This window comes from Ranitomeya imitator, chromosome 2, assembly GCF_032444005.1.
Source record: "Ranitomeya imitator isolate aRanImi1 chromosome 2, aRanImi1.pri, whole genome shotgun sequence".
NCBI lineage: Eukaryota > Metazoa > Chordata > Amphibia > Anura > Dendrobatidae > Ranitomeya > Ranitomeya imitator.
This window is the reverse complement of record NC_091283.1, coordinates 43031468-43052387: the sequence shown is the minus strand read 5'-3', so window position 1 is coordinate 43052387 and position 20920 is coordinate 43031468. Positions and strand designations below refer to the sequence as shown.

The 20920-nt window shown below is 47.6% G+C and overlaps 2 protein-coding genes across 3 annotated transcripts; one reads left to right on the top strand and one right to left on the bottom strand.

Moving 5' to 3' along the window:
• Nucleotides 1-3300: 3300 nt before the first annotated feature.
• Nucleotides 3301-16161, bottom strand: SARS2 (seryl-tRNA synthetase 2, mitochondrial). 2 transcript variants are annotated; one of them, XM_069746533.1, is made up of 16 exons: nucleotides 15903-16161; nucleotides 14670-14765; nucleotides 12085-12114; nucleotides 11668-11808; nucleotides 11359-11413; nucleotides 8086-8149; nucleotides 7070-7175; nucleotides 6445-6492; nucleotides 5984-6092; nucleotides 5822-5867; nucleotides 5441-5528; nucleotides 5246-5358; nucleotides 4925-5018; nucleotides 4681-4773; nucleotides 4083-4148; nucleotides 3301-3445 (listed from the first exon to the last, which is right to left on the bottom strand). In XM_069746533.1, the coding sequence occupies exons 1-16, from the start codon at nucleotides 16143-16145 to the stop codon at nucleotides 3320-3322; spliced, it is 1518 nt and encodes a 505-aa protein (XP_069602634.1). In that variant the 5' UTR covers nucleotides 16146-16161; the 3' UTR covers nucleotides 3301-3319. The 2 variants fall into 2 exon arrangements, with proteins under 2 accessions (XP_069602634.1, XP_069602635.1); XM_069746534.1 differs by lacking the exons at nucleotides 12085-12114; nucleotides 14670-14765.
• MRPS12 (mitochondrial ribosomal protein S12) lies at nucleotides 16140-20265 on the top strand. The gene is made up of 3 exons (XM_069746536.1): nucleotides 16140-16435; nucleotides 18819-18888; nucleotides 19642-20265. Exons 2-3 carry the CDS (start codon nucleotides 18840-18842, stop codon nucleotides 20046-20048), a joined length of 456 nt encoding a protein of 151 aa, XP_069602637.1. The 5' UTR covers nucleotides 16140-16435; nucleotides 18819-18839; the 3' UTR covers nucleotides 20049-20265.
• Nucleotides 20266-20920: the final 655 nt, after the last annotated feature.

Below are 20920 nucleotides of genomic sequence, written 5' to 3'. Positions count from 1 at the left end.
CCGCTGTCAGGGGTCCGGGCAACGGGCAGGAATGGTGCCCAATGTCGGCATTTGGAGACTCCTTTTTCCAGGCCCACTCACTTGCACCTTACTGCAATCTTTGGTCGTGCGACCCGTGCTGCAGCCAAAATCACCGTTTCGCCCCAACTCTAATAGGTTCTCTAATTTGTGCTTCAGGGTCCACTAAAACTACATTCAGCAACGCGTTCAATCTTACTGACTGATCCGCGAAAAACGAGATTCAGAAACGACCCAACACCTATATTAAAGTAACCTTGGGCAAATGTAGTCCACAATATGAACTTTACGTCCCTCTGACTCTTGCGCCTTAATGAAAAGACTGAACCCGGCCGAAAGTCGTATCAAATGAACCTACAGTTTCATACTTTGGACTCCATTTATCCTCTGTAACGCTTGTTTTTCAAGGATTTAGAAGGAAGTAAAGAGTCAGCAAGACACAGTGTGAAAGGCTCCGAGAGAGAAAAAAAAAAGTCTACATAGTTTTGATATGGATGCCTATCTTTGCAGAGTGGGCAGTCACTTCACATTGCCCCAATCTAGGGCGTGCCTGTAATAGATTAACATAACTTGTTTCCCCTCACCCTGCATAGTTTCAGTCTATTTTAGGTAATGCAGCTTCAGTCTGCTTGAGATAAGCTTCTCCCCATGTGCTCCTCTGCCTCCTGCTTGTGATAGAAAAAGATTGACATTTCAGAGTAGACCGTGCTGCTGTATGAAGGAAGCAGTTCCAGAGTCGAATAGCAATGCCGGTTTTTATTTTTACGTGTTTTGTGCTCGCAGAGCTCTTTTTAAAAAAACAAACTACATAAGTGCGATGTAGTTTGTTTTTTAAAAAGAGCTTGGTGCGAGCACGAATCGCATAAAAATTAAAACTATAAAATTGATATTCCACTCTGAAACTTCTTCCTTCATTCAACAGTACGGTCTACTCTGAAACCTCAATCACATTTTTCTATTAATCGATACGCAAAAGAGGGTATACCTTCATTTGCCGACAGGACTGCAGCAGCTGTAACATTCATGGGCAATTATTGGAGTTGTGACAATCACAACCCTTTCAGGTGAACAACTCCAGAACTCCCTTCTTATCTGTACCTTTCAATATCACCCTATGTGCGTTTGTCTCCCCCCTTTTTTTCTCTCCTGCTTGTGAAAAAACTTCCAGTGCACTCTTCTGCTTGTGATAAGCGTCTTGTGTGCTCTTCTGCCTCCTGCTTGTGATAAGCTTCTCATTTGCTCTAGTGTTAGGCTGGCTGCAGATTCTGGACACAGCACTTTCAACTTTTATCTCCAAGACTGATGTCTACAAATCCCCTCACACTACAACCTTTGACTGCCAGGGTATGATAGAAATAATACTTTTTCAGCAGCTGGATAGTCAGAAATTAAAGGGACTCTGTCACCTGAATTTGGAGGGAACAATCTTCAGCCATAGGGGCGGGGTTTTCGGGTGTTTGATTCACCCTTTCCTTACCCGCTGGCTGCAATATTGGATTGAAGTTCATTCTCTGTCCTCCGTAGTACATGCCTGCACAAGGCAATCTTGCCTTGCGTAGGCATGTACTATGGAAGAGAAAATGAACTTCAATCCAATATTGCAGCCAGTGGGTAAGGAAAGGGTGAATCAAACACCCAAAAACCCCGCCCCTATGGCGGAAGATTGTTCCCTCCAAATTCAGGTGACAGAGTCCCTTTAAGGAACAATGGCTTACAGCTGGCACTGGACTGGTGGTCTGACTGGAGATTGCATGACAGCTCCCCATAATAAATGGGTGGGTGAGGAGGGCAATGTTGGATGTAAGTGAGAAGGGTTACAGCAGATCACACAGCTTAAAAATTACTGGTGACTTATTATAGGAGGATGGAGCGTCCCTTTAAAGTGCACAGTCTTGACATGTAGAGACTATTCAAAAGTTTTGAGTGGATCAACCCCCAGAAAGGAACATTCTCACTACTGCCCCCTGCCCTTCATTTTAGTGAGAGTGGAAACCATACAATAATTCCAACATTGCTTTTTTTTTTTCTTTTTTTTTTGAGAGGGGGGTGGGGGGGGGGGGATGGAGGGGGAGAAGGAGGGAGAGAAAGCGATTTGTTTTAAATGGCGTTCATTGTGTGATAAATAACCTGACAACATGAGCCATTACTGAGTTACCAAACTCATTTTTAAAAGAAAAAAAAAATGTTTAGTGATAAAAAAAAACCCAACAACATCCAATTCTGAAATGGTTAAAAAAAAAAATAGTTTTTTTTTTAAGTTTCTTTATTTTTAGAAATTTAATTTTTTTTCTTTTTTATATTTAAAACATTTTTTCCCTTCTCCCTTTTTCCCCGCACAGGACTTGAACCTGCGATTGTTTGATCTCTTACACCATATACTCCAATATCGCAGCATTGCAGTATATAGTGACATCGCGGTTCCCCTATGGAGCGCAGTGTGTGACTGGATGTTGCAGGTGGACTTACATGGCGGTTACTGGAGCATTCACGGTCCCGGGGGGCAGATGCTGCTCTAACACAGGAGTCCATTAAAATCATAGAGCCAAAGACGCAGAATGGACTGTACGGCACCTTTATTAAAGGCAATATCCTCATTGGGGTCCTGATTCATTTCTTATTAGTGACGATTAGTTTTTTAGGACCTGATAAAAAATAAAATACTGCATATATGCAGCCACCACTAGGGGGAGCTAAGTGCAGTGCTAAATGCAATGGGAGTTACATACACTTGTAAGGGGCTCCCCCTGGTGGCGGCTTCAGGACACTGCCTTGTAACAGGAGCAGAATCTTTCGACGCAAATGTTATTAGAGAATGTTTTCGGCCAGTTCTCCGCCCCGGCCCCATCCTCTCCTCTCCGATCCTCGCCGCCCCGGCCCCATCCTCTCCTCTCTGCCCCGGCCCCCCATCCTCTCCTCTCCGGCCCCCCATCCTCTCCTCTCCGCCCCGGCCCCATCCTCTCCTCTCCGGCCCCATCCTCTCCTCTCCGGCCCCCCATCCTCTCCGGCCCCCCATCCTCTCCTCTCCGGCCCCCCATCCTCTCCTCTCCGGCCCCATCCTCTCCTCTCCGCCCCGGCCCCATCCTCTCCTCTCTACCCCGGCCCCATCCTCTCCTCTCCACCCCGGCCCCATCCGCCCCGGCCCCCCATCCTCTCCTCTCCACCCCGGCCCCATCCTCTCCGCCCCGGCCCCATCCTCTCCTCTCCGCCCCGGCCCCCCATCCTCTCCTCTCCACCCCGGCCCCATCCTCTCCTCTCCACCCCGGCCCCATCCGCCCCGGCCCCCCCATCCTCTCCGCCCCAGTCACATCTTGTTTGGCTTCTTTCTCTGGTTCGGTCCTATGTATTTCTGGGGAGTGTACGATGGTTTGTCTATGATGTCAGCGCCCATGAACGGCTGGAGGACCTCAGGGATACGCACCCGGCCATCCTAAAGAAAAAGCACAGCAGGATATAAGGGCTACAGCATGGACGCTTGTACTAACATACACCATGGACATGCCTAAGATGAGGGTCCGACCACTGAGAGACCACCATCCTGCAATCCGGCTGCTGCACGACCAGCGGTGACAGAAGAGGTGGCCGAGCGAGCACAGACTCTCTCCATTCACTGCTATGGCAGCTGATAAATGGGGGTGCCAGGTGTCGGACCCCAACTGATCGGATACTGAAGCCCTGGTCTAAGGATAGGTTATTAGTGTCAGAGTACTAGACAATCCCTTTAAGAAGAGATGTACGTCTGTCTGCTCACAGCAATCAGTCTGTGGCCATCATTAGCCAGACTTCCAGCAAAAGGGACAGGCCAGGATTAGAAGAACAAAGCAGCGCCACACCTGTCCGCAGGTTACGTCTGGTATTACAGCTCAGTCCCATTAACGTCAATAGAACAAAGGTGCAAAGTCACCCGCAAGCCAGTCGGAGGCAGCAGCCATGTTTTCTTATAAAGTACAAACCCTTTATGGAGCAATCGGTAGTGACGTGTTCTTGGCAGAAGCAAGGAAGGATGCGATGGTGCTGGAGGAGTCCATATAAAATGGGACCAGTCATAGAAACCCTTCAGGACTCACCTGTAACTGGTTAGATTCCAGAATAGCGATGATGAGCCGGGGGACCGCACACGCCGTGCCGTTAATCTGCAATTATATAGGACACAGGCTCAGCACAGGTCCGGTGCTACGGGCCGGCAGGGACGCAGATAATCCCGAGCTGAAGCTGTGGTCCCTGACTATCGGACCGGGCATTACAACAAGCAGAAAAGAGGAGATTTGAAATCTTAATTAAAACGCTGGCTAAATTTCGTGAGAACATGGTGATCTCCAGCCCTATAGAGACCGCTGCAGGGCAAACAGCGCCCCAACAATTAGCTGTTAGTGGACGGGTGTAAAAAGAAGCAGAACGCCGCGGTAACGTATACCACATAGTGGCCATTCCAGGTACTGCAGATCATTCACTTTAATAGGAGCTGAGCTGCAGTACCCGAGACTGGCCACTACACAGTGTGTGGCGCTGTGCTGTACTGAATCCACTCACTGAACACCCGGGACCTGCTGACAGCTGATTACTGGGGGTCCCGGACCACCAATAGATTGTGAGCCATGTGGCAAATGCATTTCCATGTTGACATGACACTTTGACGCGTCCCTGGGTGGGGTGCAGTAATCTCACCGTGTGGACGTGCCGCAGCTCTCCGTCGGGTCTCCGGTACATGATGTTCAGCCTCCGGCTCTGGAAGTCGGTGCAGTTTGATGCACTGGAGATCTGGAGGAATAATAATAATAATATCAGCACTATATGGAGGTAAATGTGGATAAGTAATGACGCCTCGTAGCGCCCTCTGCTGACCGCTCTGGTACTACATGGACAGGAGCTGCTCTGGCTGCAGCACGGGTATAGAACATGGAGTACGCACCTCTCCGTACTTCCCTCGCCCCGGCATCCAGGCCTCTATGTCACATTTCCGGTAAGCGGGGAGCCCGAGTTCCTCACTTGGCATTTCCAAAACACTAGAAACATCACAAGGAAAATCTTATCCCCAGATAAAGTCGTCTGTGCGTACAGTAAGGGACAGACTGGTGATGGCTGCGGCCCCTTTATTGCCCCTGTGGTTCCCCCTTCCATCACGCACGACATGGGGGTTTTGAAAATGAAAGCCAACAAATCCAGATCCAGGGGGTAAACCAGCCTGATCCCGAGATTCCCAGGATCCATAAGGATCTATGGTTTTACTCACTGAAAGTGTAATCCCAGATCAGAGAAAATCTCTTTCTGCAGCTCCAGAAACTCCTCCAGTAGCTCCTGACTCTCGTTACCAGTCTCATCAGCGGTGACCCCAAACATCTCCACCTGTAGAAGAGACGCCAATATGGTGACCGCCGCTCCGCAGAGAAGGATTGTGTCCCGAGACTCCCCAAGGGAAGACCCCGACCTTGGTGAAATGGTGAACTCGGTAGAGACCCCACGTTTCCCGGCCGGTGTCGGTCTCTGCTCGGTAACATGTGCTGCAGCAAACAGTCCTGCCGACGAAAAAAGATGAATATAGAGAGGAGGCGGAAAGCGGGCGAGGATTACCATATGGTCGGGGTTCATACACTAAAGGGAGCGTCTGGTGCTGCTTCTCCTGCAGCGGGAGGCGAGCGGTGCTGGTGTTCCGACACATACCTGCCAGGATGAGTGCACAATCAGCAGATATCGGTCCTCATATGCTCCAACCAGAGGACAAGACCTGCCGATAGTGCGCGCGTCCTGGCAGGTATGTGCCGAACCACCGCCGCCAGCACCGGAGAACCCTCAGAAAGTAAACACTCACCGAATGGGCAGATCTGACAGTTCTACTGCATGATCCATAAAATAACCTGAGAAGAAAGAGACCAGGAATGAAACATGAGCAAAACGGACTCATCCCCCAACCTACCGGCGAGTCCCAGACGCACTGGTCGTTCTGTAAAACGAGGAGCGGACACGTAATTACCTGCGATTCCAACCTCCGAGGTCCCCGCCAGATGCAGGTCCGGGTGTGCAGATGGATCCATGCTGTAGACCTGCGAGCTGTGGGCGGTCGGCTGCATGCCGCAACCTTCCTGGGACATGGGGGGAGCGTACAGGTCAGGCGGGGGCACACAAGAAACACAAGGCTATTAAGGCAGAATAACGGAAAGTTGTGGCTCCCCTCAGCTAACCCACGGGCTCAATATCCATGCGCAGGATAAAGCAAACTGCTGGTCACAGGAGCAAGAATTGGCATTAATGAGGGGCAGATTATCAGACTTTATTGGGTAAAGCCCCTCTCCATGGTGATTCTTTACCCATATCTGAGACCCTATCATGATAGTGCAGGACATAAAGTAATATGGTTATGCTTCCAGCAGTTCTTAACCTGCCCCCGCACATCTGTTTAAGAAAAGAAGAAAAATGGATATGAAGTAGACTCACGAATACGGCTCCTTTCAGCATGTCCGGGACAGAGAGAGGAATAAATCCCTGCAACAGAGAGAAAAAAGGAGAAAATAATGAGCAAGGACCCTCATCAGTCCTGAGAATAATGGAGGGGCAGCGGCACTGGGGCAATACTGGGGATGAGACCACGTGCTGCTCTCTATACAGTCAGTGACATTAAAGGGTTTGTCCGGTGACAAGACGCCATTGTGAACAGATAGTAACTTGTTGATCAGAGGGGGTTTGTCCGCTGGGATCTCGCACGGATCAGCAGTGCACGAGTACAACCGCCGCTCCATCCATTCCTTCTGGGGCTGCCAAGCGCTGTCCTCCATAGGGACCGAACGGTGCAGCAGTCGGCCATGTGCACTGGGGAGAATAATTCCCCGTTCTTCTGATCGCTGCAGGGTCCAGTTGTTGGACCCCACCGATCAGTAAGTTCGGATGACCGTGGAGGGTCTCACCGTTTTGGGTAACAGATCTACATTCCTCATCTTCTACAATGAATCTGGTCTAGAGAATCCTGTACAGAGAAGGGGGCTGGCTGAGCGATAGAGAACAGCGGTCAGCCAGCCCTTTATGGCTCCGGTCACAAGTGACGATGGTGAGCTCGTCCGTTTACCTTCTTTACGAGTTTGGTGATAGTGAAGTTCACCAGTGCGTGCTGCAACATGGAGCCGGACCCCCGCAGGTAGTAACAGCGGTTCCCAGAGATGTGCGAGAGACGTCTGAAGGAACAGGACAGAATCCACGTCAGATGCGCTGCCAACATACGTGCCCCCCAGAGAGATGCGCCAACATGCACGCTCCCCACACAGAGATGCGCCACCACAAGTGCCCCCCAGAGAGATGCGCCACCACCACAAGTGCCCCCCAGAGAGATGCGCCACCACCACCACAAGTGCCCCCCAGAGAGATGCGCCACCACCACCACAAGTGCCCCCCAGAGAGATGCGCCGCCACCACAAGTGCCCCCCAGAGAGATGTGCCACCACCACAAGTGCCCCCCAGAGAGATGCGCCACCACCACAAGTGCCCCCCAGAGAGATGGGCCACCACCACAAGTGCCCCCAGAGAGATGCGCCACCACCACATGTGCCCCCCCAGAGAGATGCCCCACCACCACATGTGCCCCCCCAGAGAGATGCCCCACCACCACATGTGCCCCCCCAGAGAGATGCGCCACAACTATATGTGCCCCCCAGAGAGATGTGCCACAACTATATGTGCCCCCCAGAGAGTTGTGCCACAACTATATGTGCCCCCCAGAGAGTTGTGCCACAACTATATGTGCCCCCCAGAGAGATGCCCCACCACCACATGTGCCCCCCCGGAGAGATGCGTCACCACCACATGTGCCCCCGGAGAGCTGGCTCTATACATCTACTCAGTACAACATGTTCCTTACATGACAAAGCTTTACCCGGAGGGCGCAGGGATAATTATCTGTAATGGTCCCGGCCATGGACTCCGCAGCAGCTGATAAAGCCGCCATCAGGTGCACGATGCCGTCACATTACACAGACAGGAGCGCAGGCTGGAAACTGCCTCCGGCCAAAGCCCATTATGTGATATTACCCCACGATAAAGAAGTCTGCCGGCACAACACAAAAGAAGAGACGGGGCAGGACAGCGTACCTCTGCCTGATGATGTCCAGATCCTCCCCGATTTCCAGGTGACCCCGAACTTTAAAATCAAACTCTGGAAGCAAAAAAAAACAATAAAATTAACATATAATCTCCTCCGGACCCGTGTGTGTGTGTGTGTGTGTGTGTGTGTGTGTGTGTGTGTGTGTGTGTGTGTGTGTGTGTGTGTGTGGTCAGAGTGTGTGTGTGTGTGTGTGTGTGTGTGTGTGTGTGTGTGTGTGTGTGTGTGTGTGGTCAGAGTGTGTGTGTGTGTGTGTGTGTGTGCGTGCGTGCGTGCGTGCGTGTGTGTGTGTGTGTGTGCGTGTGTGTGTGTGGTCAGAGTGTGTGTGTGTGTGTGTGTGTGCGTGTGTGTGTGTGGTCAGAGTGTGTGTGTGTGTGTGTGTGCGTGCGTGCGTGCGTGTGTGGTCAGAGCAACTGCATGCGTGCGGATGGTCAGAGCAACACCGTTAACAAACAATCGCAGGCTCACATCCCCGGGGACCGAGAATAAAAGTGAAAAAGAATACAGTTTTTACAGCCACAAAAAAAAATAAAACAATAAAATTTAAAAACACCTGCCTTTTCAAGATTAATAAAATAAAACATTTGGAATTGCCAAATCTGTAAAATTCTATAGTGTGAGAATATTAAAATGAATTAATCCAAACAGTAAACATTGTAGAGAAAATAGAAAGGACAGAAAAAAAAAAGAAGTTATGGCTGATTGAATAAAGGGAGAAAAAAAATTAAAGTACATAAAGAATAATAAATAAATAATCACCCATTCCTGAAGGGGTTAACCAGCGCCACCACCTTATCTACAGCTCTGAATATGGATGTTTTAGAGCAGGGGTCCCCAAACTACGGCCCGCATCCAGCCCCCGGAGGCCTTTTACCCGGCCCCCGCCGCAAATCACATGTTCCTCTCGCTTCTGAGCGCCCGGCGCTATGCAGAAGCGAGAGTTCGGCGCTCATCTTCCAGAGTCTGGAATCCAGACTGAGACTCCAGACCTAGATGAGCACGTCGCACGTAGTGACGCGCGACGTGCGCATCTAGGCCTGACAGACGAACAGCGAGGAGCGCGGGCAGCGCGGGAGCGGCTACGCTACAGTGCACTGCTAGGTAATGTATAGCTTTCTTTGTTTTTTTAAGCGGGGATGGGGGGTTTGGGTTAGAGCATGGGAGCTGGACCTATATGGGGGTGATTGTTGGTATATTGTTTTTGTAGGGCTGTATATATATATCTATTGGTATTTTACTAATAGCAATTTGGAATCCCTAGGACACAATGACGTCAAGAAAGAAAAATTGACTCGGAGTGTAGGATATTCAAAGAACAGTGGACTTATGATTACTTTTTCATGCAGTACAAGGAAAGAGCTGTGTGTTTGATATGTCAGAATATAGTTGCTGTGTTTAAAGAATACAATTTGCGTCGACACTATCAAACTCAACATAAAGATAAATATGATTGTTTGGTTGGAGATGTAAGAAAAGATAAAATATTAAAACTGAAACATTCATAGGGCAGCACGGTGGCGCAGTGGTTAGCACAGCAGCCTTGCAGCGCTGGGGTCCTGGGTTCGAATCCCACCCAGGACAACATCTGCAAAGAGTTTGTATGTTCTCTCCGTGTTTGCGTGGGTTTCCTCCAGGTTCTCCGATAGGGAATTTAGATTGTGAGCCCCATCGCGGGGACAGTGATGATGATGTGTGCAAAACTGTAAAGCGCTGCGGAATATGTTAGCGCTATATAAAAATAAAGATGATTATTATTATTCTTCTTCATTGACAACTCAGCAAAATACTTTTGTGAAGCAGAAGCAGCTAAACATTTCATCACTGCGAGCAAGTTATCAAGTTGCCAAGCTAATAGCATGCACTGGCAGGCCGTTCGTGGAGGGAGAATTTGTTAAAGAACGCCTTCTTTCTGTCGCCAAAGAGATGTGTCCAGAAAAGTCAGACTTGTTTAGTACAGTTAGTCTTTCAGGATCTACAATTACACAAAGGATTGAAGAAATGGGAGACAATGTGCATCAGCGTTTGCTAAACTCTGCAAGAAAACTTTCCTATTTTTCCTTATCAAACAAGTGAAGGAGGACAATTAATGCCATCTCCCCTTAACCCTGCTGTTCTGTTGGTCAAAAATGACCGACCTTGAACTTCAATATTCTTTAAAATATTCAAGATGCGGCTCTGAAACCCGTGGCCGACCGACCCATCCTCATTTAAGTCAATCAACCACAAGTTTCAGAACCGCATCTTGAACACCCCAAAAAATACCAAAGTTCAAAATAGGTCTCCCCAGACCGAACAGAACAGCAGGGTTAACTCAAAATCTGTTAGCAGAAAAACCCATGGTTAAATTTCCAAAAGAAACATGTGCGAATTCACTGGAAACATTGCAAAAGGAGTTCCAATTCAGATTTAAAGAGCTTCATCTCCATGAACAGGACATGCAGCTTTTCCGTAACCCATTTTCTATTGACATTGAAAATGTGGATGCAATTTACCAAATGGAACTGGCTGAACTGCAGAATTGTGACTGACGCATTCAAGTCAAGCAGCTTGTCTAACTTCTATGCATCTCTCCCCTCTGAGACCTATCCCAATCTCTGGAATCATGCACTCAAAATGGCAATCATCTTTGGCGGCACTTATGTTTGTGAACAGACTTTTTCCAGAATGAAACATCTGAAATCTCCAACCAGATCTAGACTAACTGATGTGCGCTTGCATCACTTGTTACGGCTAGCAGTGACAAATATGGAGCCGGACATTGACCACCTCATCAGTCAAAAGCAGGCCCATAGTTCCCATTGAAATAATGGGGAGTTTGTTGATTTAAATTTACTAGTTCTTTATTTTGAATATTGTATTTGTTCCCTGTATGTTTTTTTTTTACTTTAAAATGAGATATGTGTAGTGTACATAGGGATTTTCACAGTTTTTTTTTTTTATAGTCCGGCCCTCCAACGGTCTGAGGGACAGTGAACTGGCCCCCTGTGTAAAAAGTTTGGGGACCCCTGTTTTAGAGTCTTATTACGGTAACCTGATATACTGAGCTCCCCCTGGTGGCGACAACAGGTAAACGCATCCACAGTTTTGCTGGCTTCAGAGCTGAACTCTCCCATGGCAGAATTAACAAAAAATAAATAAAATGGATGCTACCCAGCGTGCCATGGGTCGTGTCTGGTATATCTGCAGTATACACCACCTATGGGCAGATGTTTAACCACTTCATGACCATGGGACTGTTCACACAGCGCATCCTCCTTCCTTACCAGCCTTCCGTCCAACAACCTCCAGCAGCCGCGCGTTGCTCTCAGACCCAACGGGCTGTAGAAGAAATGAGACGACGTGAGCTAGAACACATCACCCTGCATACTGAGCACATCTGTGGCCGATGCCCCCGCAAGCTGCAGACAGCGCCCCCTCTTGTGCATGGCTCTGCCGGGTACTGCAGCGGAGTTTCATTCACAGTACTAGATGCATACCATGGACAGTGGCGCTGTTGCAGTCTGTTTTTTCTTTAACAACCCACCCCCCCCCCCCCCCCACCACCATCCCAGGGGTCTTTTATTGCTACTCACGGTGCCCGGATGGGTCCTATTAGGCAACTTAAGGGCCCGAACGTAGAATGACTCTTCCAGATCGTTCTCCTGCCGGTAGAGAGCGGACAGCTGTTGTCGGATCTCCTTCCCCCTGCTTCGGATTGTCAGGTACCTGGGGATCTAAATCACAGAAGGTAATAATATGATTACAGTGATGAGGAACCGTGAGTCCCAGTATGTCTTATATGTAATTCCTCACTCCCGCCATGAACTCCTCCTATCCGTGTCCCCAGTGATCAGCCGCTTCCCCCTCCACCCCCATATAAGATCACACTTGTGTCCGGCTGTCAGGCTACCGGCTGCAGCAGGCGCGCTCCCCCACTGGTGCGGACCAGACTATAAACCCCGCCTCCACTCGGAAGCCCCGCCCCTTCATAGCAAAATGCAGATCCTTACCGACGGCAGACGCTGATGATCGTGTGTCAGCTGAGAGGAAAAGAGGGAGAATTAGGGAATCCAGAAATCAGGGGGTTTATAGCAGAATGACAAAACTACGGACGACACATGCCCACTCTCTATATTACTACACAGACTGCTCTGCAAAAGAAATCCAGCCACTTTATAGCCATACAGTAGATTTCACCCTCAAATACCCCTCTGCCTACCAGTGTAGTAATCAGCCAGTACAATATACAACCATATGCAGTGAGCTCCCCCTAGTGGTGGCTGTATAAATCTCAGTGAGCTTCACCTAGTGGTCACTGTATAAATCTGTATGCAATGAGCTCCACCTAGTGGTGGATGTATAACTCTGCATGAAGTGAGCTCCCCCTAGGGGTGGCTGTATAAATCTATATATAGTGAGCTCCCCCTAGTGGTGGATGTATAACTGCATGAAGTGAGCTCCCCCTAGTGGTGGCTGTATAATTCTGTAAGTAGTGAGCTCCCCCTAGTGGTGGCTGATCTGTATGTAGTGAGCTCACTGTATGTAGTGAGCTATTTTGTATAAATCTGTAAGTAGTGAGCTCCCTCTAGTGGTGGCTGTATAAATCTAAGTAGTGAGCTCCCCCTAGTGGTGGCCGATCTGTATGTAGTGAGCTCCCTCTAGTGGTGGCTGTATAAATCTGTATGTAGTGAGCTCCCTCTAGTGGTGGCTGTATAAATCTGTATACAGTGAGCTCCCCTAGTGGTGACTGTATAAATCTGTATGTAGTGAGCTCCCTCTAGTGGTGGCTGTATAAATCTGTATACAGTGAGCTCCCCTAGTGGTGGCTGTATAAATCTGTATGTAGTGAGCTCCCTCTAGTGGTGGCTGTATAAATCTGTATGTAGTGAGCTCCCTCTAGTGGTGGCTGTATAAATCTGTATGTAGTGAGCTCCCTCTAGTGGTGGCTGTATAAATCTGTATGTAGTGAGCTCCCTCTAGTGGTGGCTGTATAAATCTGTATGTAGTGAGCTCCCTCTAGTGGTGGCTGTATAAATGTTATTATTATTATTATACATTTTTATAGCGCCATTTATTCCATGGCGCTTTACATGTGAATACGGGGCAAATATAGACAAATACATTAAACATGAGCAGATAACAAGGCACACGAGTACATAAGGAGGGAGGACCCTGCCCGCGAGGGCTCACAGTCTGCAGGGGGTGGGTGAGGATACACTAGGAGAGGGAAGAGCTGGCTGTGCAGCTGTTCAGTAGGTTGAGGATCACTGCAGGCTGTAGGCTTGTCGGAAGAGATGAGTCTTCAGGTTCTTTTTGAAGGTTTCTATGGTAGGCGCAAGTCTGATGTGTTGGGGTAGAGAATTCCAGAGTATGGGGGAAGCACGGGAGAAGTCTTGGATGCGGTTATGGGAAGAAGAGATGAGAGGGGAGTAGAGAAGGAGGTCTTGGGAGGATCGGAGGTCGCGTGTAGGTAGGTACCGGGAGACCATGTCACAGATGTATGGAGGAGACAGGTTGTGAATGGCTTTGTATGTCAGTGTGAGGGTTTTGAACTGGAGTCTCTGGGCGATAGGAAGCCAGTGAAGGGCTTGACACAGGGGAGAGGCTGGGGAATAGCGGGGGGACAGGTGGATTAGTCGGGCAGCAGAGTGTAGGATGGATTGGAGTGGTGCCAGAGTGCTAGAGGGGAGTCCAGAGAGTAGGAGGTTGCAGTAGTCGAGGCGGGAGATGATAAGGGCATGCACTAGCGTTTTTGCAGTGTTGCGGTCAAGGAAAGCACGGATCCGGGAAATATTTTTGAGTTTGAGACGACAGGAGGAGGCAAGGGCTTGGATATGTGGCTTGAAAGAGAGGGCAGAGTCGAGGATCACCCCGAGGCACCGGGCGTGTGGGACTGGGGATAGTGAGCAGCATAAATCTGTATGTAGTGAGCTCCCCCTAGTGGTGGCTGTATAAATCTGTATGCAGTGAGCTCCCTCTAGCGGTGGCTTTATAAATCTGTATACAGTGAGCTCCCCCTAGTGGTGGCTGTATAAATCTGTATGTAGTGAGCTCCCTCTAGTGGTGGCTGTATAAATCTGTATACAGTGAGCTCCCTCTAGTGGTGGCTGTATAAATCTGTATACAGTGAGCTCCCCTAGTGGTGGCTGTATAAATCTGTATGTAGTGAGCTCCCTCTAGTGGTGGCTGTATAAATCTGTATACAGTGAGCTCCCCCTAGCGGTGGCTGTATAAATCTGTATGTAGTGTGCTCCCCCTAGTGGTGGCTGTATAAATCTGTATGTAGTGAGCTCCCCCTAGTGGTGGCTGTATAAATCTGTATACAGTGAGCTCCCTCTAGTGGTGGCTGTATAAATCTGTATGTAGTGAGCTCCCCCTAGTGGTGGCTGTATAAATCTGTATGTAGTGAGCTCCCCCTAGTGGTGGCTGTATAAATTTGTATACAGTGAGCTCCCCCTAGTGGTGGCTGCATGTAGTCAGAATTCCAACTGAATGGTACTGTGAAGGGAAGCAGAGGATTGGAGCTCTGACCCCACAAATTGTGTGACTTCATTATATAAGACTAATCGATACAGGCTGTATACGAGTCACTGACCATCATTTCCTTGACCTCATTGGCGACTTGTGATTTCTCCTCCTCCAGGCTGTGAATGTCTCGTCTTAAGGTCTGCAGCTCTTCCCAGACCTCCACCTGCGAGGACAGCGAGAGGAGGGCGTCCATGACAGGTACGCACAGCGTGGGCCATACGTGTACGATCGCAGGGAGCCACCGAGGGGCCGTTCATATCTTAGTCTTAGGACTCCCGCCTCCCTTTGGTTTGTTTTTTTCCTTGCAGTTTCCTTATTGTCACTATTTCAAAATCAAAGCTTTAAATTTTGAAAAAAATAAAATAAAAATGTAAAAATCAGAGAGTCGGTATCAGGAATCAGCGCATCTGGAAAAGACCGACCCGTCCAGATAGAAAAGTATATAACCAAAAGGCATCGCGGGGTCAGAAAAAAAAAAAAAAAAAAAAAAACACACAACAGGACTCAAAAAAAATGGCCCAGAAATTATTAGTTTTACTTTTTACGAGTTTCTAGATTTTTTTTAATTTGATTTAAAAAAGCAAAAAAAATAAAAAAAACAACAGAACAATGGTGGAATTGCAAATTATTTTTTTTCCACCGTTTGGTCGAATTTTCTCATATTATACAGTAAATTAAATGACGTCATTCAAAACCACTAAAAAAAAAAAAAGTTTTGACCCTTAGAAAAGGAGACCAAATTTAGATTTGTCCCGGCAGGAAAGGGTTAACTTAAACACCAGCGGCCCCTGCTGGTCACATTGCGGTACTACACGCAGTAACATTCTCCACCAGTAGCGGAGCGGCCCCTGCTGGTCACATTGCGGTACTACACGCAGTAACATTCTCCACCAGTAGCGGAGCGGCCCCTGCTGGTCACATTGCGGTACTACACGCAGTAACGTTCTCCACCAGTAGCGGAGCGGCCCCTGCTGGTCACATTGCGGTACTACACGCAGTAACATTCTCCACCAGTAGCGGAGCGGCCCCTGCTGGTCACACTGCGGTACTACACGCAGTAACATTCTCCACCAGTAGCGGAGCGGCCCCTGCTGGTCACATTGCGGTACTACACGCAGTAACATTCTCCACCAGTAGCGGAGCGGCCCCTGCTGGTCACATTGCGGTACTACACGCAGTAACGTTCTCCACCAGTAGCGGAGCGGCCCCTGCTGGTCACATTGCGGTACTACACGCAGTAACATTCTCCACCAGTAGCGGAGCGCCCTCTGGTGGTCATGTCAGGCAGCTACTCTCTCACCAGCGCCCGCAGCTCTCCCTCCGGAGGTCTCCCCGGTCTCCTCTCCGACAGTTCGCGCTCCGCAGCATCTATGTCCCGGCTCAGGGCGTCCATATCCAGCTGAGGGCGGCTGCAGTAACCTTCCCGGGCATAGTCGTACAGCCGGCTGGGAGGCGCCGACTCTCCGGTGCTCAGAGCCCGCACCCCTGGAAGTCCCCGGCACGTAGAACGGGCACATAACCTGAGCAGCATGCGGGCCGCCATCTTTCAGTGTTGGAAATCGAGCCATCCAATCAGAAGAGAGTATGAAGTGAAACAACTGACCAATCAAAAAACCGGAGGCGATTCAGTTCACTTAAGACGAGCCAATCAAAGGATTTGATTTCTGTAGACACAATAAATAACCAATCAGGAACTCCGGTTATTGGAATAAACCAATGATAACGCCTCTGGCATTGGGATTGTCCAATCGGACGTAAGGGCGGGGTTGCAGTGGCACTTCCCCTTCAGTGTGTGACCCGGAAGTGACTGCACATGCTGCTCTGTTGCTCAAGGTGAGTGTGGTGCACAGGCAGGCTGTGCTGGGACTTGTGGTTCCACCGCTTGTCCCAGTCACAAAGCAAAAAGAAACTGGGCGCAGTCACTTTGATTAACCCCTTCATGACCAGGCAATTTTCAATGTATATATATATATATATATATATATAATTTATTTTTTTTCCTCCCCTTCTTCCAGGAGCTGTAGCTTTTTTCCCCCCCACATCCTTCTGGGACTTGTTGTTCTTTCTTTTTTTGCAGGACGAGGTGCAGTTTTCAGTGAGACCATTCATTAATTATAGCAAATAATAGAAGAACTGAACTGAAAACAGCAAAAAGGCCGAGACTAGGGATGTATTCAAAATGAGAAAACTTTATTGATCCACATCAAACATCAGCACTCACATCATTCTGACTTATGAGGGGGGGAGGGGAGAGGTTTCCCACCCAACATAATATCTATTTGTGCTTTTTTTTACCAAATAATGTAAGAAAGAAAGTGCGGTGAAAAAAAATGCAGCTCCACCATTGTGTTTATGGGGTTTAATATTTACGGCTTTAATTGTTTGGTAAATTGTTCCTGGATAATATCATTCTCCGGGTCAGGACGGCCGCGGCGATAACACATTTATGAGGGTTATATATATATACATATATATATATATATATATATATATATATATATATATATACATATATATATATATATATATATATATATATATATATATATATATATATATATATATATATATAGTAATTGAAGTTAGTAAATTGAAGAAAAAGTTAATAATAAAAAAATATATTTTAGAAAAGATAGTGAAATAAACCAGTTAATAGTAACATGTATATTAGAAAAGATAGTAAAAAAGTTAAATTGTAATCAAATGGTAAAAAAATAAAAAGTTAGTAAAAAATAAAAATAGTTAAAAAAACGTAATAAAAGTGTAAAAAAAAAAAAAAGTGAAATATAGTAAAAAAAATAATGTTTTGTGTGTCAGTAACTGGAGAGCCGTCCTTTTTGCCTCTGGAGCCGTGTGAGGGCTCGTATTAGGCACAGCCATCTGACGTTACTATGGATATTGTTTTGGGGTATGTACGACGTGTTCATCGCTCTTTATTGCATTTTTTGAGGGGGGGGGGGACTGAAAATGGCAATTTTAGAGTTTAGGTTATTTTTTTTATTATGGTTTAATTTTTTATTTGGATAAATTGGACTTTTCAGGCTTTTTTTTAAATGTCTTTTTATTGTGTTTTTTTTAATTTGTTTTAGGACTTGATCCTGCGCTCGTTTGCTTTTTCTACACTTCTCAACATTGAAATTGCAACACCAAGAAGGAAAAGTGATGGAATTCTGGAAATCAGAGGATGGAGACGTTACTGATCTGTAAATGGTGAAAAAAAATGGAAACAACATGTTCAAAACCTGTGAATGTGTTCACTGTGGAGTATGAGGCCACGTGCAGAAATCCCGGCACTTACAGCCTCGGCTGCCATCACTGAAGTTATTAATGGTCGTCATTTGCAGATCGGTAACGAGTCTCCGTCCTGTGACTTCCGTAATTCCAGCACTTTTTCTTCCTTCTTGGTGTTTACATTTCATTGTTGATGAATGCACCTAGTGCTGTATATTGGAAAAAAGACTAATCTATGAAGCCCAGTCACGGGAGTACCAAGATGGCAGTAAAGAGGGTCTTCAGCAGATCCCAGCTACCATGGGCCCCCTTGATCTTGGGGACATTGTAATGATTGCCATAGGACAATTCGAATCCCTCAGTACTTTTGCTGGTGTCACTATTGGATTCTTGGCTTCTACTTCCAGCAGGGGGCATCGGGTATCTGCTGCAGCCAATCACTGGCCACTGATTAGCTGCAGTGGTTATCTGTGGCCATCTGCTAGAAGACAAAGCGAGGGACACAGGAGCGGCATTTTGTTAGTACTTATTAATTACTTGGTGGTGATGGCGAACTCAGTCGAGGGGTTCAAGAGAGGCCTGGATGTCTTCCTGGAGCAGAACAATATTGTATCATACAATTATTAGGTTCTGTAGAAGGACGTAGATCTGGGTATTTATTATGATGGAATATAGGCTGAACTGGATGGACAAATGTCTTTTTTTCGGCCTTACTAACTATGTTACTATGTTACTATGTTACTATGTTACTTTAGCACCCAGTAGGGATAAAGGAAATGAATGCCACCGAGACAGGAGGTGATGATCCGTCCTCTGGCCACTGAAGAACAGGATGCCCTGACTTGTAGTACCGGGAGCGGCACTGAGCAGGGGGCATAATCCCACTGTTATAGAGTAGGGGTATAATGGGGTGTTCCAGATTTTGCTGGGTCCGCCTGTTCACCCTGTGTGAGTACTTGCACTGACGTGAGTTTCTCTCTTGCAGGTGATGTCTCTCTGACCCGACATGTCCCTTGCAGGAATTCGGAGCCTCGTCTCCTTACCTTGGAGATGGGGTAGGTTGATTTCTCCATGCCTGGTCTTGCTCAGTTTAGTTTCTAGGACAGAACTTATCGTCTTGTCGGGCTTATTGGCTCATTTCTGTGTTGCCCATAGTACCTCCATGTATTGGTGCTAGTGATGAGCGAGTGTACTTTTTGCTGGGGTGATCTGTGAGTATTTGTGACTGCTCGGAGATTTAGTTTTCATCGCCGCAGCTGCATGTTTTACAGCTGCTAGCCAGCCTGAGTACATGTCTGGGTTACCTGGTTGCTAGAGAATACACACATGTACTCAGGCTGGCTAGTCGCTGTAAATCATGCAGCTGCGGCGATGAAAACTAAATCTCCGAGCAGTCATAAATACTCAGAGGTCACCCGAGCGTGCTCTGTTAAACCCGAGCAACGAGTACACTCACTCATCAGTAATCGGCACTATATCCTGTAATTTGTCCTTCCTGTCCCAGCGCACCATAGAGTGTATGACAGGGGTCACATAAAATAACAGGATGCCGGGCAGTGTATTCCAAAGAGGTCATCAGTGAGGCGGAAGTAGCTTGCTTCTCCCCTTGAGCTTCAGTATAACTGCAGTCGAAGACGTGACAGCCCGCAGAGAGCCGAGCGGAGTCTACAGATGTGGAGCATCGCTTCATTGTAGGAATCGGGTGGACAGATCAGTCACACCGCTGCCGATCAGTCACAGGCAGCAGATCCTAGCCAGAGTGGGTCAATTATAGTCTAAGTGACTCTCCTGTTTGTTTTTTTATTTAGGTTCTTCCCTTTTTCGTACCGCCGTCCCTTCTTTGGTGGACTCCCATACCGCCGTCCCTTCTGTGGTGGACTCCCGTAGCATGGCCACATTGAATCAGATGCACAGAGCCGGCCGCCCCAAGAAACCCCCTCCCAAACTGGGTCCTTTGGGTGGAAATCCGCAGCTTAAGGGCGTTGTTTTGAAGACCATGATCCGTAAACCTAAAAAACCCAACTCTGCCAACCGCAAGTGCGCCCGCGTTCGGCTCAGCAACGGCAAGGAGGTGATATGCTTTATACCAGGAGAGGGACACAACCTGCAGGAACATAACATCGTCCTGGTGGAGGGCGGCCGCACACAGGATCTCCCGGGGGTCAAGCTGAAAATAGTCCGAGGAAAATACGACTGTGCCCATGTGAAGAAGTAGTAATGGTGGCTGCCGCTGAGGTTATCATGGCTTCTGTGCGTCCTGATCCCCAGCAGCAAACTGTATACTGCGGGGTGGTCATAGCCATACGAGGCAAGAGTTACGGGTCCATCTGGAGGAGACGTGCAAGACTCAGGGGGTTTTAGGAAAGTACCTGATGTATTTTTGTGTCTGATATTTACCATGTAAAATAAACTTTGCATATGGGAAACCAGAATGTATTATCCTACATGTATTATGTCTGCAGTGAGCGCCTCCTAGTGGTCACTTCATGGGGTCCCAAATTTGAGCATCTTCTATTATACTCCAGAGCTGCATTCACTGTTCTGCTGGTGGACAGTTAGTATACTTACAGTGGATATAAAGTCTACACCCCCTAATAAAATGCCAGGTTTGTGTAATGTAAAACAATCCTACCAAGAAAGATCATATCAGAACTTTTCCCACCTTTAAGGTCCCCCAGAATCAGTACAAATCCATTGAGAAAAATCGTTTCGGAAGGAAAAATAAATAAATAAAAAGGACTAAAATAATGTGGTTGCCTAAATCTGCACACCCTTAGTATAATACTTTGTGGAGGTACGACAGCATTCAATATTTTTTATTTTATTATCAGGGCCGTACATCTATAATTGGGGATTTTTGCCACTTCTTCCTTGTAGCAGCTGCACCTCCTGTATACTGCACCCTATTCAGGACATCCATAGATTGGATTCAAGTTTGGGCCATTCCAAACCTTATATCTTCTGGAGCAGCCATTGTTGTTTTTTTTTTTTTTATTTGGATGTCCCCATCATGCTGAAAGGTTCGTCTTCAGCTTTTTAGCAGAGGGCTGAAGGTTCTGTTGCAGGATTGACTGATATTTTGAACTG